Source organism: Bidens hawaiensis, unplaced genomic scaffold, assembly GCF_021521415.1.
Source record: "Bidens hawaiensis isolate Kalapana, Puna unplaced genomic scaffold, B.hawaiensis_p1.1 tig00070054_1, whole genome shotgun sequence".
Lineage (NCBI taxonomy): Eukaryota > Viridiplantae > Streptophyta > Magnoliopsida > Asterales > Asteraceae > Bidens > Bidens hawaiensis.
The window spans coordinates 1-25212 of record NW_027502319.1 but is presented as its reverse complement, the minus strand read 5'-3'; the positions used below and the strand labels follow the sequence as shown (position 1 = coordinate 25212).

Genomic DNA, 25212 nt, shown 5'->3' with positions numbered 1-25212 from the left:
TGAATCTGAACAGTCGCCGTTTCAGATTCAGGCGAAGTTAGGGTTTAGGCGAAGTTATCCGCAACTTCGCCTGTGGCTAAATTTCGCCTAAGGCGAAGTTATCCACAACTTCGCCTGAAGCTTAATTTCACCTTAGGCGAAGTTATCTTTAACTTCGCCTTGAACTCAAATTCGCCTGGGGCGATGTTGTGATAAGGCGAAGTTATCATCAACTTCGCCTATACCAATTCACTTAACAGTTTTTAGACGAACTTGCAGATGAAGCGAAGTTGTTCCCAACTTCGCCTCACCTTTAAGTTCGCCTGTAAAGGTTTAATCACAACTTCGCTCGTGGTACAAAGCGAACTTGTGAAATGCTTAACCGTTCTCTAACTTGTTTTGTTTTGTGCAGATATGGCTGCTGTTGGCGGTGCTGGTGGTGATGACGGTGATGATCAAAGACAGTTCTTTCCGGCCCATAACCAGTACATCACGTTAGATCCAGACGCAAGAGGTGTGGAAGACTACAGGGAGATAATCACGTTTCTCCAGCGCTCAAGGATCTTTCATGCGATCACAAATACCCTGCCCATTTCACTGCCTAACATAGAAGACTTTTGGCAGTCGGTATATTATGATTGCAGGCCTGAGCCCCCGGTGATGCGAGCAACCGTAAATGGTCATGCTATACAGTTTTCTTCTGAAGATATACGGTTGGCTTTGCAGTTTGGAGAAGAGACAAGGGATGACCCAACGGAGTTCGTAGCTCCTTTTCGTGATGGAGCGTACCTGAGGATGGGTTATTCAGGTCCGTTGGGGGACACACAGAGGAGGAAAGGTTTTTACTAGATCAGTGGCGCTTCCTAATGCATGTCTTGATCGTATGCATGTCTGGGAGGAAGGCAGGAACTGATGGGATGGGCGCGACGATGCAGTCTGCCATGATTGCCCTGACTTACAACCGACGATATTCATTTAGTCAGCTGATATTTTACGAGATTGATCGTCAGAGGAGGGCTGTGGCGCTGCGAGCGATTTATTATGTATCCTCGGTTCTTACAGATGATCCTCAATCATGTCGCTCCGTCGCTACCGCAGAGACGCCCTATAAGATACGTCGAATGTGTGACGAAACGTATCTTCGCTCAGTGTCGGACTTCGAGCACACGTAGCAAGCCTGAGCTGCGTCCCAGGCATACTCCACTGTTCGGGTATCTTATCAACCCGGGGTATGTTCCTGCAGGAGGGGACGAGTTCAGAGACCCACAGCCACATCAGGCGGCAGCACCCCAGGCTGTATCGGCTGCGCCTGTTGTATCTACTGTTGCCTCTGCTGCTGTGCCAGCTGCTGCATCTCCTGCTGTGCCTACTGATGAAGATGTCGATCTTGATGCTGCTTTTAGCGGCCATGGATTGTTTGATATGGATGTCTCAGGTTCTCAGGTCATGGAGGTTACTAGAGCAGTTACTTCGGTAGCTGACTCTGATCTTGACGAAACATTTGCTGAAGCGAGACGACTGATGGTGTCTCGGGAGAGAACTACTGGAAAGAGGCCGAGAACTGTTGACGAGGATGATGAGGAAGTTGATGAAGAAGAAGCAGTTCAGCTAGTGCTCAGACGTTCAAGAAGAGAACGGACAGGTATGGGTTCGGGAGCTGGAGAATCTTCAAGGCTGGTACGTTTTGCTCCACCTGCCTTGTCTGGTATGTCTCTTATTCCTTCTACAGCACAGGTTACTGCCGTCGAGGTAGTCGGCTCCAGCAGTTGTGTCTCTACCACCCCAATCGCTTACTCCACCGGTGGTAGTAGCACGATTTGTGGAGTCGACCGTCACTACTACTGCAGGGTTACCATGTGTACCACCTGCGGTCACTTCTGCTGCTGATGTCCCGCCAACTCCAACGCCTACTTCAGATTCCGAAAGGATTACATCGCTAGAGCGGATTGTTGCTGTACAGTCAAAGACCATTGAACGCCTAGTGGAATCCAATCGACTACAAGCAGCCCTCCTGGTTGAACACGGGAAAGTAATAGATGCCTTCAAGGCATTCTTGGCATCTCAGGGGGAGAAGACTTGTAGGGGAGATGAGTTGCGGACAAAATGGAGAGAAGATCAAGACGATGATCCCAATGCACCGGAAGGTGCAGGTGGTGAGCTGCCAAGAACCTCTCAGGCTCTTGGGGCTTCCACAGCTGAGGGGGAGTCTACAAGCGCAGCCGGTGACGACGTGGTAGATGTTGATGATGATGCTGATGTTGAAGATGTGATCGACGCGTTAAAAGAGCTGGATGAGGATGATGATGAGTTTATGATTGAAGAAGACGTGCTGCCGGTTGATGAGATCGAGAGGATCGGAGAGCAAATTACTGTTGAAAACGTGATAGAGGAAGGGGAGATTGTAGATGACTCCGTGGAACACGAGATTCCGGAGGTTGAGATGCCAGAGATGGGTGATAAGACTGTTGTGGAAGATACTGAATGGGAGGAACAACCGAATTGGAAGGAGGGTTGTGCTCACTGGTTCATAAAGACGAAGAAGCCGGCGATCCCTAAAATGTTCAAAAAGAGTTACAATATTAAGGGATACGCAGAAGCAAAGAAAGGTATTATCTGCTGGATATATGATGAGCAGCTGCGGCTCTTCGTGATCAAAAGATACGATGGAATTCAGTACTTCAGGAGAACGTTGAGATCTTTAAACACACTGCCTGAATGTGAGGTAAAAGATTTAGCCAGATTGGGATTGATAAACCGAAGTGAAGACAACATGGCTAGAATCATCGGGAAGATCGTGTGGAAGGAGTGTATTAAGGAGAAGAAGTTTGAGCTGATGAGACCACAAAAGGGGAAACTTGTCGAAGACAAGGATAGAGGTCTGAGAGCTGATGGAAAACCTTGGATGGTTATGAAATATAAACCGATCCGGTGCCTTAAAGAAGTACCGATGAAGCTCATGCCCAAGGACGTGCTCAAAGACCTAAAATGGTGGTTTGTGGACTGTGAGACAGCTGAGGCGGTTATGGAAGATGTGGATGAACAAGAAGTGCTTAGGGTTTACGACCCGATGCATCTTGTTAATCTATCGCAGGCTGATCTGAAGGTGCTCAACGAGAAGAAGATCTTCTACATTCCTGCTTGGAAGGATCAAGCTAGGAAATATCAACGGGTGGTGTCGGTGTGTGTTAGAGAGGGAGCGCACGCGTAGAGATGCAAGATTACAAGACTCAAGATTTGAAGATCAAGATATGAAGCTACTGCCAAGGGGGAGTCTGTTGGTACATGTGTGTCAGTAGTTCATAGTCTACCATTTGTAATCGAGTCTGTAATGTAATTATGTTTATGATTATGTTTATGTTTTTGTATGTGCGAAGTTGTCAACAAGTTCGCTTAGGCGAACTTGTCAAACAAGCGAAGTTGTCAACAAGTTCGCTCAGGCGAACTTGTTGAACAAGCGAAGTTATGGACAACTTCGCCTGAGGCGAAGTTGTCGTGCTTATTTAAACTGTTCAGCCGTAACAGTTTAAGGGTAATCAGTTGAGCGTTTTGAGAGCTAGTTCATTTTCGTGTATCAGTGAGTTACGTGTTTACAAGTCAAAGTCTGTAATAGTGACCTCGAGTCACGTGTTCGGTTATCAATATAACGTGTTTCGGTTATTGCTCGTGTGTTTGATTTATACATATTCTGCACTCGTATCTACCTACGCAGGGATTCCGCAGCTGCGTAGATAGCGACATCCCGTGTACGATCCGTCCAGGAACCTACATGGTCGTTAAAGGTTTTAATCAGCAAGAGGGGATAGACTATAATGAAGTGTTCGCTCCAGTGGCCAGGTTGGAAGCGATAAGATTGTTTTTGGCGTTTGCTGCTTTTAAGAAGATGAAAGTGTTTCAGTTGGACGTGAAGAGTGCGTTCCTCAATGGCCGGGCCGGGATTCAAAACCATGACCTAGATGGCCTCCTAAGTTGATTATTGGGTAATTTTAAAAGTCTCAAATTTATGGATTAGCTCTTAGTTAGGTTACTATCATTTTTAGGATTCTAAGTGTATGAGAGTTTGTGCAGTATGGTGTATAAGAGGTGTAACTGGAGTTAAATTTGGAGTAAAATTTAATGACCCTTTTCCCCCGGCCTCTTTGTAAGGCCCCGTCCCGTTGCCTTACTTGAACGTTGGATTTACTCATAAACACAGTTCTAAATATCATAGTTAATTAAAAATTTCACGGAATAAATAAAACTTCAATCATTCATTACAAAACATTCAAACTTGTTTTTAAAAACATAACATAAAACATCTTATTTAACATCACGGCAAATATTTATGTAGATGCCAGCTTCTTCAGATCCTGTCATGTGTCCCCATCAAGTTAGCTGTTTCAGTCTATTAACCTGCGTGCATACTAATAGTCAGTTACGCTTAGTGAGTTTTAATTTAAACAAACAACACACGATACATTCACATACTTACTTATACGTATCTGAAGATACATATTACTTATTAACCTCTTCATTCTTTCTTTCGTGCATACATAAGTATATACCTTCATTCTTACTTTCATTCTTTCTTTCATACTTTCATAATGTATCTTACTTTACATACATACATACTTATACGTTTTAAAGATCCTTTCGCCCTATAACCTCATAAATATTATTAGGGTTTGCCACCCTTAAAGAGCCTTTCGCCATATAACCTCACAGATATTATTAGGGTCTATCACCCTCCTTCACATATATTATTAGGGTCTGTCACCCTCTTACCGTCAATTCATACATACCTTTCTTTTCTTTTATATTTATATACTTTCATACATACTCTTAATCTTTTCTAAATCATTCATATACCATACATACATCATTCATAGACACGTATATCATATATACATCATTCATAAACATTCACATAGCATACACTTACCACTTAAGGTAAGTGTATTAACTATTCACATCGAGTATGCACACATCTCCGAAAACATAACAAGGAAATGGGGCTAGAAACTCACCTGAGCTTGGTTCCTCTCAGAGTTAATGGTAACTCGTCTCTTTAACTTGGGGTGGCTAACTGTATAACAATTGCACGCATCAATTAACTATCATTACCCATATCGTATTTATAGTTTAATATAGCCCTCAACGAACGGGGGTCCGGGGGCAGTGCCCCTGGCAGCGGGGTCTAGGGGCGGCAGCCCCTAACAGAGTATAAGGGGCAGAGACCCTGGCTGGGGTTAAGCTGCCAGGTCAGCTTGGAAATATTTTATTTTCATTAACGGTCCTTACAAAATTTTCATTAAAATTCTTAAATGTTTTTCTTATTCGCTACCTCATTCGTTATGACGAATGGTTCCATTCGTTATAACGAATGACTTGATCTGAGATGAATGAGTGTATAACGAATGAATAAGGCCATTCGTGCTTTCAATAAGACGAATGGGGGCTCATTCGTTACCAGAGCATGCTAGTGTATCATATAGCGAATGACTTGATTCGCTGTCTTATCATGGCGAATGGGTGGATAACGAATGACGAATGCCATTCGTTAATTATGTAAGACGAATGAGAGGTTCATTCGTTATAAAGACACGCAGATGTATCTTATCCGTTCCGGTTGTTTAACGAATGACCAGCGATTAGTTTGGCATAATGAATTAGCATCAGACTTGTCCAATCGTTGACTCAATTGTCAAAGTCAAAATCGTCAAGAAAACCAAACAATCAACAAATACCATATCGGCAATAAACCTTCAAATCACGATGAAATAAAAAAATTTGGTATCTTTCTGCTCGTAATCACCTCGCCAACAAACCCCAATCATTCAAACAGCTATACATCGCGTTTAAATGGTGCGTTTTTTCGATATGTATTCACGGTTAAACACTTGATTAATTAACGCATTAAACTTTAACGAATTTCAACGAGAATCTTTGCGCTTGATTCGTTTTTACCATCTATGTATAGATATAGTAATACTAAACGATCCGAACAAGTTTTCGTTATAGAACTCACCTTAAACGAATCGGCTTCGCGAACACGATTTAATCTTGATGTGTTTCTAGCTCATCACGACGCTCTAAAACCTACAAGCTTGGGTCTTTTCCTCCAGATTTAGGTCCGAGATAAAGGAGAGTGTTTGTATGTGTTTTTGAGGGTGTATGGAGGCTAAGAGATAAGAATGATTGTTTAGTGTTTAATGGAGGTTTAAAGGGTTTATATACCCTTAAGCCCATGGACCTAAGGCCCATCACCATCCTTTATTTCATCTTTTAATGTCCAAGTCCACACTTAAATATTTCATTTAATCTTGACTAGATATAAAACACCCGTAAGCAAACGAAATTCCTTTTATTTATTATCATCGAAAGTAGGATGTCAATCTTGTACTTTTAACAAGTCATTATAACACCTTAGCATTCGTTTCCCAGTTTGTTCTTAAAATCAATTAAGTGTAAGTTAGGGTTTGTTAGTGAGACCGAGAAGTGATCTAGCTTTCTTGAGCGAACCTTAGTTGTGTCATCTTTAGATACCGGTGTCGTGAGATCATTCAATCCATTAACTTGTTAGACCGTCAATATGATTCTTACCTAGGTAGACATTTTCTCCATATTCGTTAAGAGCTTCGTTAGTGTCGTTAAGTTTTCTTATTATCGTTAGTTACGTTAAGTTTCACTGTTAGTTAAGTTAAATTAGTTAAGTTTAGTTAGTTTAAATAATTAAGTAAATAAATATATTATTTATGCAGTACTTAGAATAGGGTTAATTATCTGAGTCGTTTTCACATGTCTTTGTGTTCGACATCCGGACTTCCATTAGACTGTGCTGCTACGCGACCGGTACACTTGCCGTTTGTGTGAAGCTTAGTTAGGATTGTTTGGTTTCATAAATTTAAGACTTAGTGTTGAGTTGCGATTTGTGTTTACTATTTATATATAGCTTTTCGCACATCACGTGTATTGTATTCACTAATATTGACAAGTTATATACATGCAAAACAATCCTCGAAAGTGGGAAAGAAATAAACAAAATATTTACAATAAATGTTATCTAAAAATATAATACAGTTTGAATTTAAGCGGGAGAAATGAGATCATCTAATAGCCAATGCATTCGGATCATCCACGCAATGTTATGTTGTTAACGAAAGTATTGAATGTTGGGATGTATGTGAGGGATTGGACGCAAAGGAATGAGTTGGTGAGTTCGAAAGTTGTGAAAGAGGTGGTTACGAGGTTGATAGTGTCGGATGAAGGAGTAGAGATGAGGAAAAGGGCGACGGAGCTTGGTGATAGGGTTCGGCAGTCTATGATGGATGATGGTGTTGCTCGGGTGGAGTTGGTATCATTTGTGGCGCATGTATTGAGATAGATTACGTTGAATATTTAGACATTGTTGTAAATTACTTTTCGCATATTTCTACACGATAATAAATATTGTTTATGTCAATTTGTGTGAACTACTTTACTATGGGTTGGTTAAACTCGTCGCCTTTATATTCAATGTGCACACAGGACCATGTGGTGTACTCTCGTAGATAGTGCACAAAAGGTGATGATGTGAATTGTGATAGCAGAACCATGAGAATGGGATACTACGCTATCCTTTACCAGTCCTCTTTTCATGGTGAGCGGTGCTCCTAGAGGTGTGCACAATATCGGGTTTCCTTAAAACTCGGAACCGGGTAGGAACCGGTTTTTTTGTCATCGGGTACAAAACGGAACCGGTTTCAGTCAGGACTCGACCCGACCCGATGGAGAAATATGGCAACCCAGTGGAACGGGGTAGGGTATGAACCGAACCCGGGTTTTACATAATTACCGGATACACCTGTTTTTTTAAATTTAAACAACTTAACCGTTAGGAACCGGTTCCAACGGCTATATAGCCGTTTTTTACCGTTGAAACCGGTTTTTTAACTATAAAACCTTACACACATACTATAAATAGCTATGTATTATGTAGGACTTGTTAAAACACTTTCAAAACTATAAACCACACTTTAAATCACAACTTAGCTTAAACGGTTTAATGGAAAGTAATGACAACGTTGTTATGGTGATCGAAACAACATGACTCCCCGATGTTTGGGTTCATTACGATTTGTGTGTCATGATAGACTCACAAGAGATGGCCCGGTGCAAGTACTGTTCGAAGTTTCTGAAAGCGGGTCGAACTCCACCTTACGCAAGCATACCAATAAGTATTGTCGTGAGAAAAAAGTTTGGATGCCAAGAAAGCGGAAGGGTCGTCTGGCTCTACAACTCAAGCACCTACCGTCGCCGGTGACAACGCTTAATAGTTGTAGAACGCAGGATTAAAACGACGGACATTGTTTTTTAGTTTAAGTTGTTATGTTTAGTATCATCATGTTTTAATAATGTTTGTAATATGTGCTGTTTATATAATAAAATGTTCTTCGTTATTATAATTAATTGAAAAGGTAACAAAAAATAAAACATGACTAATAAGAAATAAAACATTACTAGTAATAAACAAAGCAAAGCTAGTTAATAAACAAAGCAAAACAAAATACTACTTGAAATTTAATCGTGTTACAAATTATTTTACTAAAACAAATAAAAATTACAAGTCTTCTTAGTCCTCATCACCGTCTTCTTCACCATCCGAATTCTCGGAAGAAAGCCCTTCACTCCTAATCATGAATAGGACGCTCTATTGGTATATCGTCTCCAAATTTTTCCTTGTGTTGTACAAGATCCACCGCATCCAAATGATTCTTTAGGCAAATGCAAACCTCTAGAGACTCGGGAGTTAGTTTTGTTCTTCGCATTGATAATACCCTCCCACTAACAGAAAAAACCGATTAGGAAGCAACTGTTGAGGCTTGTATGCCAAGCAAGTCACGAGCCATGGCGGATAGAATAGGAAATTCGTTTTGTTTTCCTTTCCACCAAGCCAACAGATCAATATTGCGAATGTCATCGACCGATGCGCCCTCAACATAGTTTGCTCCACTATATCGACCAAGTTCACTAGTTGGTGTGTTTCCTCTTTGCCTCTTAAAGACCGATTCACGAATCGCATTCATCAATGTAACATCCCCAAAATTTTGATCCAAATTTAACAACTTAGGAAAGTTGAGGGATAAAAAATAATATCAAGATAAGTAATGGGAAAATAATAAATAAGGAAGTATAAGAAAAATAAGAAAATAAAAATATTTCCTATGTTAAGTCTTCTTATATGAAACTCCATCCCACATTGGAAGATGTAAGAAAGTGGAAACATTCCATTAAGGTATAAATAAGGAAGATGGAATCCATCCCACATGGAAAGTGGAAAAGAAATGGAAGCTCTTTATAAGGAAGAGATTTTCCATAGTAATATTCTTTTATGAATATCATGCACCAAGTGGTCCTAGCGGAGGGTGCGTAGCACCCGACGCGCACGCGCTCGGGCGAAGGCGACGGCGAAGGGCGTTGGGCGCAATGTGGCGCTTTGATGGCGCACTTTGCACTTCGCACGCATCGCCGCGAGCCGCCTTAGTATTTTTAGACAACAAGAATTAGACCAGAAGTGACAAGCTACAAAAGATGAAGGACTGAAAATGAAAAATAATATACAGGGACCCATCGCGCTACGCGATGAGTCCAAGGAGACAGCCACCGCGTACCGCGATGGACCGTGATGACTCAGCAACACGTGTCACACTCTGGTGACACATGGCAGAACGTGGCAGACGTGTCAGGCCACGTGGCGTGACCTCAGGAAAGGAGTCGTCGCGGTACGCGACGGCGGGAGAAGTAGGACCCATCGCGTACCGCGATGGGATCCAAAATTTGCTATAAATAGGGGGCTACGGGCTCATTCCCTCACACCCACAGCCACTCTCTCTCTAGAATTTCACTCTCTACCTCGGTTTGCGTGTCGAACATCGTTTTGCGTGCCACCGACCCGAAAATATAACCTCGTAATATGTGCCAAATACCGACATTTCCTCGAAGTGCGTTCCACCCAAATAACCCGACATTCCGTCTTGAAGTACGTGCACGACCCGGCGACACCCGAACGTTGTCTCGATTTGCGTGCCAAGAAGGGTTGATCAAAGAACGCCTCGATAAACGTGTATATAGAGTAAAAGAGTTGCTCGTATAAACTTAGGAATATCTAACTCCGGATACCCATGTGAGGTAAGGGGTTCTGCCTAAGTTATTATATTATTATTATAAATGGCTTAGACCATAGTCGGAAGTATAGCCGAACCTTGATTATGATTAAGAGTTATATAACTTTTCTTAAGCGAAGGTTATAGTTAAATAGTATTTCTTTATTATTAAGAAATATAATATTCAAAGGATATAGTTTGATCAATGTTTCTTCTTGAAAAAGAAACTCAGTATAGACGTTTCTTCCTGAAGAATAAACGCAGCCTATAATTGGTAAATAAAGAAAGGGACTAAGGTCCAAATGTTTTATATAAACAAATAATTTTATCAAGGTTAAAGCTATACAAAACGGACTAAAGGTCTAAGGCTAGATCGTTGATCTAGTTATTTATACAAAGGTTATTCTCGTACTATAGGTCCGAGGTAACAAAGCAAGAAGAAGGAAACAGAAAACAGGAATCAGTAACGAAAACTGATTATAAACAGAAAAGGTGAATACGCCCCAAACCTTTTATAATGAGTCTGGATGTTTGCTTAGGATTTACGAATCCTTAAAAACTTTGTGTACAATAATAGAAACGGACACTCTGATTAAGAGTATACATGTGTCTGGATCCAAACATACATGGTGACTGGGCATTTCCCCGAGGCCATGCATATCATCAGCATGCCTCTGAAGGTCTACGGGACTGTTCAGAGAAATGATATTGTGTATATAATTAATTGTACATGGTACTTAGGGTAATTTGATCCCAATTTAGTTGGGTGCCTAATGAGTAATCACAAAGGTATTATTGTTGGTTTCACAAAGGTATTAAAAAGATATTTTAGAGTCAGCGTTATTCACCAACTTTGTGCTGACGTATTTTCCCACCCATGTTACAGGGAAACAAGAAAGGTTAGAACAGACAAGCAAAAGGGAATAGAAGATTGGAGTTATAGTCATTAGATGCTATCTGATGGCTCATATATTTTATTTGAGAATATTATAAAAGAGTTATGTTTTATAAAGAAATGTATTCGAAATATCAAGCGGGTATTTAAACCCGAGATTTTAATTAGTTTTCAATATAAATATTTTAAAGACATCCGCTATAAACCGCAACTCTGATGTATTTACAAAACAGGTACCAACTATTGGTCACACGCCTAGGCTCTAAGTCGGGGTGTGACAATCAAGTTTATAAGTTTGTTCTTGCACGGCCTACCAGTCGTTATTTGCCTCACAAAAAGCGACATCGCGCTTGGACCATAAAGTTGAAAATAATTGTTATAAAGGTCTTGAAGGTTTTTGTTAAACTTTTCCTTCGCTTCCGTCGACAACTTCGGGTCGATCTCGTGCATACCCATGTTGTAAAAAATTTCCTCGATCAATGTCTCAACCCCGTTAACATTCCAATAGGGGTTTAAAGCGGCGACACAAGTAAAGACCGACGATATGTCTTGAAAATATTTTAAGAACTTTTCCTTCATTACCGCAACAATATCCTTGAAGAGTTTGTTCTTCACCTCAAACTCTCTAAAAGTCGGAGACATGTTGTACAATTTTTGTAAAACCCAACAACTAGTAGGATTCTAAACTCACGATAACTTAGTTGTTGCGGTTTTGAACACATCAAGATACTCCAACAAATAACCGACATGGACCCAAACACTTTCGGGAAGCATATCGGCCTCGCATTGTTCAACAAGATTGTTATGAAACTTTGTAATGTTTGGCGTTGGGCAAAAGCACACTTGAGCATATGACAAGTTGAGTTCCAACGGTTTAGAACGTCCCAATTCGGCCCAAATATTTTCTTTCTACCGATTTGCAATAGTTCTTATATTCGAGATGTCTTCTTTAACCACTTTTGAAAACAACTTGTAACATAAGTCTAAAGCAAGTTAAATCTTGACAAATGTTTTCATTGTCAAGACCATCTTGAACAACCAAGTTGATGATATGTGCAACACATCGAACATGAAAAAATTCCTGTAACTAGGTAGTGAATATTTTATGATAAATTTTTCGGCTGCCGTTGTATTGTTTGATGCGTTGTCAAACGACATCGAAAATATTTTATTTTTCAAGTTGTAAGTCGATATAACCTCATCAACCAATTCAAACAATTTTTCGGCGGTATGTGGGTACGGGAAGTTTTCAAAAGCGATGGTGCGTTTCATCAATTGCCAAGTCACCGGATCAACCCAATGAGCGGTGACACATATGTATGATTCGGGTAACCCGTGTGGTGCTGACCAAACATCGCTAGTTAAACTCACCATCGATTCTAAAGTATGAAAAAACTCGATTAACTCTTTTTTTGCACACTCCCACAATTTGATACAATGACGTCTTAGGGTAGTACGACTTACATGTGTATATCGATGTTGTAGAGTTTCTCGAATCAACGACGTCAACTCCGGGTCGTCAAAGTGATTAAAGGGCAAACCTCGTTAAATAACGAACTTTGTCATTCTATCTTGAACACGGTTCGTGTTGTAACGAAAGAGTGTACCATCTTTACTCAAATCCACTTGGTCGGTTGCGCGAACACCTTTCAAGGCCTTGCAAAATGGCTTCTCGATGTGCTTTCTCAAAGTCGAGTTCGAATCGTGCTTTAAGAAAGTTCCAAAAAGTTTGCAACGAGCCGTAGTATCACCTTCGGTAGAGAGAACCAAATCTCAATTCTTCCATACTTCTTTGTTGTTGTTATGTTCGAGGACCCCAACAACTAGTGGGTCATCAATATCACGAACCGGGTCAATAAAAACGTTCTTGTTAGCCTTGTTGTTTGTATTTTTGGTGGGTGCCATAATATTTTTGAGTCGGATGGTCGGGTTTGTAAAACGAGAAGTATTTTAGATTGTTTTTGAGTTTGGCGATGAAACAAGGGGTGAATAAACAATTTATATAAGGTTTTGGGCAAGAAAAACCGGTTCGAACGGCTATATTACCGTTGGAACTGGTTACAACGGCTATTTTTATCTCAAAAACCGGTTCCAACGGCTATATTACCGTTGGAACCGGTTCCAACAGCTAGTTTTGACCTGCAGCTTAGTTTTTCTTAAAAAACCTTGCGGAACCGGTAATTCCGGGTAGGAACCGGAACCGGTTCCAAAATGAAACCGGGTACGAACCGATTGGGATATAATATGTGGAACCGAGTTGGGATTTCGGGTATATAAATACCCAAACCGAGTTTGAGCCTTTTAGGTCCATAGGGTACGAACTGGAACCGGTTCCGGATACACCGGTTCGGGTCAAAAACTGTTTTTTTTTGTGCACATGTAGGTGCTCCCATCCTGTTTGTCAATATTTTTCTTTTGATGCATGAAATAAACAAAATTAAAAAAATCCTTTCACAACTGAATTTGTTAGAAAATAGACTGTGATTTGGATGGAAAACTGTTTTTTTTTGTGCACATGTAGGTGCTCCCATCCTGTGTCAATATTTTTCTTTTGATGCATGAAATAAACAAAATTAAAAAAATCCTTTCACAACTGAATTTGTTAGAAAATAGACTGTGATTTGGATGGAAATGGTAAGTCTTGTTAAACATTAATGTTCTAGATGCAAAAAATAAGTAAATAAATAAAAAGAAAAAGAAAGAAATCTTAGAGATGAAAGTGACCAAATGTTAGGGAGATCGACGACTTTAGTAACTTACTCTAAAAAAAAGTTCTATACTTTATATAGCTTTCCCAAATTTCGTAAACAACATGTACATATGTACTCGGTACTCTTTATGGATGATTGATCCAAGAACTTGATCTCGTGTTGGCATTAAAGATTTATTTTATGTGGCATACAATTACCAAATTTAACGAGAAAGTTAACTAGGTTAGTGTCAAAGAACATAACTTGAAAGAGCTTTTAAGCATAAAGGATGTTTTCTGTCATTAAGTTTGCCAAATGACGTCTATTTACATTTTAAGTTATGATGTTTTTATTATTTTTTTAAATTTATTTTTAAGGGTTTTTGTGTGGTCACATATCCTTTTCACACTTCTTATTTTTGTCTCTATTTATATTTTTATCCTCAAAATAATAGTATGATAGGTTAAACTCGAAAACCTTTCTATTTCATTAAAAGTTTTATTTAAAGAAAATTATTTAGTAAAATATTGATGAGAAATTGGTTAAATTTTATTTTTCAAAAAACAAATGAGTTCAATCATTAAAAAAAAAGACTATGTTCGCTCGAAATTATCATGTTATATGTTCGGTATAAAACACAAAATGAATGGTGTCTTAATCTGTGAAGTAGTGCTTGCTTATTTTATACAATTCCTTGATGATTTTCCTCACTCGCCCGATATTTCCGTATAAAATTAATTAAAAACTCTTGAAAAGTATATTATTCAAATCTTAATATATAAAAACCAAGACTTTAAAATATCTATGATTGCTTCCCATCTCCTCTCTAGTCATCAGATTGTTTTATTTATAAATGAAGGTTTTTCACGTATTTGATCCGAATTTACGGGTATAGGTTTCATCAAACCCAAATAACCCTTAAACGGATTATAACATCTTATTAAACTCATCTCCTCTCTAGCCACCAGATTGTTTTATTTATAGATGAAGATTTTTCATGCATTTGATCCGAATTCACTGGTAAAGGTTTCATCAAACCTTTACCAGGTTATAACATCTTAATAAATTAAAAATTAAACTCACCAATATTTAATGTGAAAATCATATAAATAAAAATATACTAAATATTAATATTTGTTTTCTAAATATTATTTATAATTGGGATATTAGTTTTTAATACTTTCAACTTTCACCTAATGGTGGATAACACTTCCATCTTTTGATTTGTTCCACAACTCCCAACTTTCACCCTATTTGTTTCTTACACTCCTGAACTTAACAAACCCTAACTCCGTTAATTTTCTTGCTGATGTTGATTTTTTTTATTATGAAGAAGTAGGTTTTGGGTCCCACGCCACCTTATTTCTTCAACATAAAACCTCAACAACCTCCATTTCCGACAACTTCATTTTTCTGACGAATTCGGTTTTTCATTGACCTCGTTTTTCTGACAACGGAAATAGTGTAGAAAGACGACAGAGATCATGGAGATTGTGCATCAGTGGAGAGACGATGAAGATGGTGCTCGCTGAAAACCTGCAATTCGTTTTTCGACAAGCAGACGATTTTGGAAGGTGTTTGGGTGCGACACTGGTGGCGGCGGCTCGAGGGTGGAGGTTATGGTTGTTGTGGTGGTGGGCGGTGAAATGATGGATATGTGCTCATCGGAAACCTTCAACTCATGTTTCCGGCTAGCAAAGGATTCTGACGACGCTGATATGACCGTAGGTGGAGATTGTGGTTGCTTTTGGCGGTGGGATGGTGGCGGTGAACGGAGGAATGGTGGCAGGTTTTTGAGATATAGGATTTTGAATTGTTGAAAGTGGATAAAGATGTAATATGTTGAAGAAAGAAGATGGTGTGAGACCCACAGCCTACTTTTTATTAATAAAAATTCCATGTTAGTAAAAAAACTAACAAAATTAGGGTTCGTTAAGTTTGGGAGTGCCAGAAAAAATAGGATGAAAGGTGAGAGTGGTGGGTAACAAATTGAAATTTAGGAGTGTTATCGGTCAAAGCAGGTGAAAGTTAGAAGTATAAAAACCAATATCCCTTTATAATTAAGAAACAATTTTATAGTAAAAAAAAATAACCGGGTCATGACCAAACCAATTAGCTTTTAACCGGGTTATAACATCTGGTTTATTTATGAAACCTTTTCATTTTCAAACTATAAATATATTATTAACTTCTTTACAATAAATAAAAATAAAATCTAAAAAATATAAAAATATTATAAACGAATAATATAAACATCCCATATAATACGAGTGATAAAACTCAGTTTCCTGGTATTTTCAAATGCGTGTTTGTGATTATTTTTATTTTTTCATGATATTAAATTTAATATTTATCAAATATTTTATTATGATTATTTTCAAATATCCTGAATACCACACTAAATACTACACTAGTCTAATATATTATTTTATATTTTATCGTTTACTATTATATTATTTTCTGGATCTGAAGATCTCGTTGGAAACAGAATCTCTATTTTTAGGGATAGAATTAAGACTTGTCTAAATTCTACCTTTTTCAAACCATACTTAAGGGTCTGTATGGTATGAGGTAATGGAATGGACGACGGAATGGAATGGACGTGGTAATGGAATGGACAAAGGAATGGAATGGGTTCTTACCATTCCAATGAAATGTTTGGTTACCACATGGGAATGAAATGAATCATTACTTTGCATTGTTTGGTAGGTAGGAAAAAAAGAAAAAATAAAATTAAAATGGTAGTGAGTGGTGGTGGTGGTGGGAGGTAGGTGGCGGCCGTGGCATTGGTGGACGGTGATGGTGGTTGGCGGTGGCGGGTGGTGGTGGGCAACAAGAGATAATGGTGGTTGGGGGTGGGTGGGTGGTGGCGGTAATGGTGGAGGTGGTGGTGGGCAGCGGTGACGATGGGTGGCGGGTGTGATGGTGGGGCGATGGTTTGAATGCGGCGGGCGGCTGGCGGTGTTGGGTGGCTGGCACTAATGGCGATGGTTGGTGGAGGTGGGTGGTGGCGGCGGTGGACGCCGATGGTGGTGATTGGTGGCAGTGGCGGCGGTGGTGGGCTGTGGTGACGGTGGGCGACAGATGTAATGGTGGGGCGATGGTTGATATATGCAGAGGGGCGGCTGGCGGTGTTGGGTGGCTGGCACTGATGGCGATGGTTGGTGGAGGTGGTGGACGACGATGGTGGTGGTTGGTGGCAGTGGCGGCGGTGATTGGTGGTGGTGGTGGTGGGAGGGTGGTGGAGGTGATATAGGTTGAAGGAGGGAATAGAATGAAAAAAAAAACATGGGGTATGGATGGAATGAAATTGGGGTATTTTAAAGGGAATTGAATGGACTAGGTAATGAGTTATTCCATTTCTTTGATCAACCAAACACACTTTTCTCCATTCCCTCACAATGGGTCATTCCATTCCTTCCTCTATTCCTGTATACCAAACGCTACCTAATAGCTTTGGTAATTTGTAGGATTTAATGGGTATGGTTGTTGTTGCTATTGATATTGAATTGTTATATATAACAAATAAGAAGTTTGGTGTCACTGGACCACGATTGGTCCACTTGGCAAGCTATGATTGGGACATATAACTTATATCATCTTTTTTGTTTTGTTTTTTTTTCTTTTAATAATTAAATGGTTATTCGTGCTGTTTAACTATTGAGGACCGACAACACTCGGGTTTTACCGACTCATTGCCGCAACACCTAGGACGACAAAGCTCTGGTTTAACTGGCATTTTTGTTTTAATTCCGGTACCATATTGAACGTAACTAAAACCGCCTGAATTCGCGTCGACTCACCGCCGAACGCCCACGATCGACAACGCTCGGGCGTTACCAACATCTGGGTTTTGCCGATTCACCGTCCCAACGTCCGACATCGACAACGCTCAGGTTTTATCAACGTCTGGGTTTTACCGACCGAATAAACGTCGTTCTAAATATTTTAGTTGTTTATAAGTTAAGTTGAAGAACTTATTTCTTATGTTTTAATGCTTGGGTTTTACCAACGTTGCTGATACCAAATACGTCGACTAACTGTCGTAACACAACTGGTACATAAACAGAGCTGATCTGGTACGGCGCAACGCGTCGGATTAAAAAACTAGTTTAATGTAATGACAAACACATTTACCTCCTTAACTTATTGTTGTAAGCAACCTTAGCCTAATGGACATGCTTACTCTCTGTTTACAATGGAACAACAATTATTGTAACTAAAACACCGCTCTAATATGGTGAATATAGTTTTCAGAGATGGCAAAGACAAGTGGTTATAGGAGTGAGCCGATCGATTCAGGAGTATTTATAGTCAAAGACGTGTTTGTAGTGGACATTCTGAAACTTTTATCTATGGGGACAAAATAGAATCTCTCACATTTTGGGAATTTCCCTATAATTTAATTTGTGTAAAAAAATTTGTATAAAAAATAAGGTTAAAATGTTTCAAGTGAGTCTAAAAACCACAACCTTTTGGTTAAAAGTTATAACCCTTTGTCACTAAACCAAGCTAGTAGTTATTTAATAAATTTTAAACATTAAATATACATATTTTTTTCATATATATATTATATATATATATATATATATATATATATATATATATAAATTAGGTCTAGCGGAAGTGTCAGGCTAGGGTCCGTCGACCACCCTGTTAGAATTCTAACAACGAACATATTTATTGTTTCCAATTAACTAATTGATGTATGTCGCATAAAGTAAATCTTTAATGCCAACACGGTACCAAGTTCGTGAATCAATCATCCGCAAAGAGTATCGAGTACATACGTGCATGTTGTTTATAAATTTGAAAAGCTATATAAATAACTTTTATTAGAGCAAATTGCTAAAATCGTCTCCCTAACATTTGGTCATTTTTGTCACTTTCATCCATAAGGTTTCTTTCTTTCTATTTATTTATTTTGCATCTAGAACATTATGGTTTAACAAGACTTATCATTTCCATTCAAATCGCTAACCTCATCTATTTTTTAATGTTAATTCAGTAGTAAAAGGATTTTTTAATTTTGTTTATTATTTCATGCCACCTCACCAACTGAAAAATATTGGCACATGAGATGGTTCTGCTATCACATATTCACATCATCTTTTGTGCGCTCTCTACGAGAGTACAACACATGGTCTCGTGTGCACATTGAATTTAAAGGCGGCGACTTTAACCAATCCATAGTAAAGGAGTTCACGTAAATTGAAATAAACAGTATTTACTATTGTGTAGATATAAATACATGAAAAGTTATTTACAACAATGTCTAAATATTTAACGTAATCTATCTCGATACATGCGTCTCAAATGATTCCAATTCCACCCGAGCAACACCATTCTCCATCATAGACCTCCGAACCCTATCACCAAGCTCCGCCGCCCTTTTCCTCATCTCTACTCCTTCATCCGACACTATCAACCTCGTAACCACCTCTTTAACAACCTTCGAACTCACCAACTCATTCCTTTGCGTCCAATTCCTCACATACATCCCAACATTCAATACTTTCGTTAACAAGATAGCATTGCGTGGCTGATCCGAATGCATTGGCCATGCTGCCACGGGTACACCCATGGTCATACTCGATTACTCTCCATGCATGAGTTCCACCCACAATGACTCATAAACCCACCAGTGGCCCGGTGGCCTAGGATCTCCAATTGTGGGACCCAGTCCACCACCACCAACCCATTCTCTCCCACCCGCTCTTTAAACTCGTTCGGAAGCTCAATCTTTCGTACCTCACTGTCAAATATATCTCCTTTATCAGCGTCTCTCAACACCCAAATGAATTTTTGTTTGCTTTCCTCCAAACCTAAAGCGATTTCTTGAATTTGTTCGTTGCTAATTGATGTTGTCATCCCGAATGAAATGTAAAGAACCGAGTCGGGTACTTGTTTTTCAAGCCAGTCAAATAGTTTGTGATTTTTATGATAAGTTGAGCCATTGGTGATCTCAACCGGGTTGAAAGGACCAAGAGGCCAAAGTTTTTGTCCATCTCGATAATCGACTTGTTCAATTAAATCAATGTATTTACCTTCAATAACCCTACTTGCGTCAAAAATTGTACCTGCAAGTTAACTTTACTCATCAGATCAATACAGTCGAATGGCTTAGAACACAAGCAGCCAAGCTTGGATAGTTTGTAAAATGTTCGTAAAAAGTATGCTCAAAGTAGGCTTGTAGAAAAACCTAGTCAGCTTGTTTCGAATGGTTTACAAACCAAGACAAGCTCGACTCGACTCGTTTACATATCGAGCCAGCTCAGCTTAAATTACTTTATTTTTAATTTACTGTAGTATACGTTAGTGGAGAGGGTTATGTCATCTCGTAAAAACAATATATCATTTTTTGACTTTATGTCCTAAGTTTAGTTGAATACTCAATGTTAGTTATATGTTAATTGTTGTCCACTTGTCAATACTAGGTTTAGATATGTTTAAATAGTTTTTCGCTTCAAGCTCATTTAAAAAAAAGTTTGAAAAAAAAAAAATACTCCCTCCGTCCCATGATAAGTGTCATAGTTTGACTTTACAAGTCTTTCTTTTGCAACATTGACCTAAATTTTTTTGTTCACATCATATAATACTTGATGAAAATTATATCAATATAAAATACACTTAAAACCCAATCCATTCATATATTTTACATCAAGTATTATATAGCACAAACAAAAATATTGCCGGTCAAAGTTAAACAAGAAATACTTGAAAAATCAAACTAGAACACTTATAATGGGAAAAAGAGAGTAAAAATCAACTCTTTGAAAAAGGTTTTAAAAAAATGAAAATTTGCTTGTTTACAAACCAAACCAAGCTAGCTCAGATCAATTTATTTACAAAGCAAGCCAAACATAAGTAGACCTTTAATTGCTTAGCTCGTAAATAACCCTACTTATGATTACGGATTACCACGACTAAAATTCTATAATCTTATATACCAGATGAAAAGTTCTTGCATGATACATCTATGGTAGCAAAGAATTGGAATGCTTCAATCGAGTAACAATCATCATTACTTGGAAGCTCTTTTAATATTGCTGCGAGTTCGTCATCGAGAGATGCCCGGCTAGCGGCCTTGTGGTGGTACCAAAACCCCACAAAAGCCGAAGAGCACGAGAACATATAAGCTTCAACGTTGTTACGTATAAAATAACATCTTGAACAACCGGTCCCATAAGATAATCAAAAATAACTATCACCCGTTTAACCGACGCCAAAAGTGTTGAAAGTAAGTCGTTAAAGGGTTTGCGGAGATGCATGGCGGATTGGAAAGCTGGGATGAGTTGTGTGGGGAACTGTAACACCCCGACCAAAGGCGGATTATACATCGGGGCGCCACATATTGTTTCATTACTCGTGATACTATTGGGTGCCAATATTTAATAAATACATTCATTCGCGCACGCGCAGAGTAAACACAGATAACATAAATCATCATAAATCAATATATTATAAATCATAATATTCGAACAGCAATAACTTGTCTTGATACATTTTAATCTAGGTCCAAAATAAAGAAAACTTCCTATGTGTCCACAAGCTCCAAAACAGCTACTGCAAACCTGAACATGTGTTAAAATAAACGTCAAACACTTGCGTGTTGGTGAGAAATCAAGTTTAATACAATACATAGATAACCATAAATCTGCGCGCAACATGTGTATGTCTGGTTTTCAACAAGGGTGTAATCTGATCGGGACCAACTCTAAGATTCATAAGACTGCCAGTGCTCACAATTGAGCTCACAAACAAGACAAACTGTGCATGTGTAAACAAAAGAGAAAATCATAAACGATAGTTCTCCCGTGTTCATCTAATGGTACCATGAAAACTGCGGAATAGACCGACAAGACGGTTAATGATCCACACATACAAATAAACAGCCAAGTCTACGTCCTCAACACATGGGATACTGCGCGACTAAAGTTCATAAACAGTTTAAGACTCTAAGTTTGTATGAACACATGAACATCCCAAAACATTAAAAGCAAAAAGGGATTAGGTACGAGATTACTCACTTGATAAACGATGCGGTGTAAGATAAAGCAAGAACCAACTTTAAACAAGCACAAGTTAACCTATAAATAAGATTATTGTTTTAATGATTGGTTTTAATTCTTGATTATAAGTTAGCATAATTAATAGGTAAGTTATTATATATAATATATATATATTACCGGAAAAGCAGGGCAAAACAGGGAGGAAGACGGAGGCAGAGAGGGAGGCGGCAGAGAGAGCAAGGGGCAAGAGAACAGGAGAGATTAAGTGTTTTGTGTGTGTAGTGTTAGGAAAAATAATACTATTATTTATAGAGAAACCCTAGGGAACACAATCCCTAGAAAAAGGGAAAGGATCTTTAACAGGATCAAGCAAAAGATATCAAAAAGCATAAGAATCCAAAAGCAAAAGATATGGAAAGATATGGCAGCTGCAGAGGCAAGATAAAGCTGACAGGGAACAGTAAAAAGCATGGGCGGGTCAGATAAAGGTACTGGTCAAGCATGGAAAAAGCAGATCTCCAAAGATAATGTCAGTCACTTTTTCTGCCAACCAATGGGGTTGGTGCGCATGCTGCGCCAAAAGTGGCTTTTCAGACATAAAGCAGATTAGGTCAACAGCTCAAAAGATAAGACAACACAAAAGCAAACGGCTAGATTAAACAGAAGAAAACTCAAAGGGTTTAGCGCGAGAAGGCTCGAGCGCGAAGGCAGACACAAAAGGTCAAGAGAGCGCGAGCGCGAAGGCAGACAGAACCAACCTTAACGCATCGCGGAAAGAACTAAATTTCTAAGCGCGCCGCGGGAAGAATCACATTTCTTAGCGCGCCGCGGGAGGAACTAAAATTCCTAGCGCGCCGCGGGAAGAACTATAATTCTTCGCGCGTCGAGGGATGAACTACGATCCTTAGCGCGCTGCGAGAAGAACTACAAATCCTTAGCGCGTCGCGGGAAGAACTACCGTCCTTCGCGCGCTGCGAGAAGAATTACAATTCTTAGCGCGCTGCGAGAAGAGTTCGTCTCGCGTATCGCTGAAACAGGTGGTCTTCACGCAGGATTCCTTGTAAGGGGTCTGGCGCGTGGAGCAGCGCAGACAACCTTAGGCGGGAAGGAACAAAGGACAAGCAAAGAGTTAGAAGAAAAAGAGGGAAACAAGGCGTAAGGGCGGGACGGCGACAAGAGGGAAAAGAAGGCGGAAAGAGAGAAGAAGAGGGACGGGACGGCGGAAGGAAAAAGAGAGAAAGAGGCGGGAAGGAAAATATATATTATTATTAAAAGTAAAATATAAGTATAAATAAATATTAAATCATAAAAGAAAGAGATCGGATAAGAGAAACGGGTACCTGGGTCGGGTCGGATCAGGGCAGATGTTACAGGAACTTGGTGGTGGCGGTGGGGTCTGGTGGTGGTGAGGGGAAGTGAGGGGTGGGGTGGTGGTGGAAATGGATATCGGTGGAGAGTGAAAGTGGGATTCGGGTGTTCGCTTGGCGGCCGTGGGCGGTGGTGGTGGTGATGGCGTGGACGGGGATGTTGTAGGCGGAGATGAGGCGGGAGAGGTGGAGGAGCTGGTTGAGATGGCCTTGTGCCGGAAAAGGAACGACGACTACTGCTATGTTGACCATGGTGTTAGAAATGGACAAATGGTAGTGTGATCAGGTGGAAATTGTGGTTGAATACTTGAATATAAGGAAGTCATACGTTTATTTCAATGATGCAATTATGACTTTTCAACTTAGTTAATTTTTTGTATTAAACTAATGGTAATCGTAAAACTTTATAATAATAATAATAATAATAATAATAATAATAGGTCGGAGTTAAGAGTCAAGGAGCACAAGGTTTAATGTTAATTGTCATTTACAAAAAATATTTTATATAATTCGTTACTTGTTAAGGCGTAATGACCTTTTTCTTTCAGCTCAACTAAGGTATTTAAGTATTTTGTAAAGAGCTGAATTGGAAACACGAATTATTGGCAAACACCCAAAACGTTTATTGTATTAAGAAACTTACTCAAAACTTAATTACAATAATGAAACCCTACACGGTTTATATAGACCAAACCTAGACACGTTTGAGTCTAACTAGGATTCCAAAACAATAGGTAAATCAATTAAAATAAACCTAACCTAAACCAACATGTATTAGGAAGTATTAGGATTCATATATAACTTATGTCTTGCTCGCCAAGTTACTTGCCTTACACTCCAAGGATTTGATTAGAAATTGCCAACACTTTGGACCGACTCTGGGATTGATTCTACTTAATTATATTTCTAATTGGTTTATACATTGAATAAAATTTGCAACATGGTTTAAATCCTTATTTAGAATAATTAAAATACTTCAACGTAAAACCACAAAAAAGTCAGGCTGAACACGTGCCATTTTTGCATTGTTTCCCATCTTTTATTATAATGAAGCCATATTTCTTTGCGTAAGCTTGACAAAAAAAAAAAAAAAAAAAAAAAACATGATCCATACACTATGCTTGTTCTTGTTTAAATCATACCTTCAACAAGCTTATATGAGTTGGAAACATATGGTATTATATTTATAAGTATAAAACTTTTTACCAAATGACCAGGTACACACGCTCTATGCAAAATGCAAATTGTAATATCACGTGTATTGTAGAAACTTAAGATAAGGACGAAAGTTATAATAACACATGTTTATTGTGAAAGAAACATGCATCTTGTTGGAATCACACATGTTTTAGGACTAGATATTATATATCTACAAAACTGAAAAAGATATGCCGCATTATATCACCGGCAGGTACAACTTAATACCCTTAACGCATACTCTCCGCTTCATATTTAGGTTGTTAAAAAAGAGTGTGTGGTGTGACTAAAATGAAAAGTCTATTTCAACGGGTTCACGATGAATTCAAAGGCGGCTGCTTTAATCAACCCATACCAAAGTAGTTCACATATATTGACAAACAAATTTTTTAAAAATACATAATTATTGTGTAGAAATAAGTTGAAGTAGTTTACATCAAAATATCCAAAACATTTAACGCAATCTATCTTGAGACATGTGCCACAAATGAATCCAACTCCACCCTCGCAACCCCACCATCCATCATAGACCGCCTTACACTACCACCAAGCTCCGCCGCCCGTTTCCTCATCTCCACCCCTTCATCCGACACCATCAACCTTGCAACCACCTCTTTAACAACCTTCGAACTCACTAACTCTTTCCTTTGTGTCCAATCCCTCACATACATTCCAACGTTCAAAATATTCGTTATTAACATTACGTTGTGAGGCTGATCTGAATGCATCGGCCATGCAGCTATAGGCACACCCATGGTCATACTCTCCATGCACGAGTTCCACCCACAATGACTCATAAACCCTCCAGTAGCCCGGTGGCCTAGGATCTCCAGTTGCGGGACCCAGTCCACCATAACTAACCCATTCTCCCCCACTCGCTCTTCAAACTGATCCGGAAGCTCAATCTTCCAGATCTTACTTTCAAAGATGTCGCCATTATCGGCATCTCTTAAC

General features: G+C 39.1%; 2 protein-coding genes and 1 pseudogene across 2 annotated transcripts in view; all 3 read right to left on the bottom strand.

Moving 5' to 3' along the window:
* LOC143605534 (plastidic glucose transporter 4-like) overlaps positions 1 to 19266 on the bottom strand; it is a 45646-nt gene extending 26380 nt beyond the window's left edge. The window contains exon 1 of the mRNA XM_077081613.1: positions 19026 to 19266. Coding sequence (XP_076937728.1) covers positions 19026 to 19266 — 241 coding nt within the window. The remainder of the gene's footprint in view (positions 1 to 19025) is intronic.
* Positions 19267 to 19268: 2 nt separating this feature from the next.
* On the bottom strand, positions 19269 to 23313 carry LOC143605532 (zeatin O-glucosyltransferase pseudogene; annotated as a pseudogene).
* A 1409-nt stretch (positions 23314 to 24722) lies between these two features.
* On the bottom strand, positions 24723 to 25112 carry LOC143605531 (zeatin O-glucosyltransferase-like). Its single transcript, XM_077081612.1, has one exon. It carries the CDS (start codon positions 25110 to 25112, stop codon positions 24723 to 24725), a length of 390 nt encoding a protein of 129 aa, XP_076937727.1.
* Between the last annotated feature and the right edge of the window lie 100 nt (positions 25113 to 25212).

What these genes read in the sequence shown, in the direction of transcription:
- LOC143605531 (XM_077081612.1), bottom strand. Translation starts at nt 25,112, where the DNA reads ATGGTGGACTGGGTCCCGCAACTGGAGATCCTAGGCCACCGGGCTACT.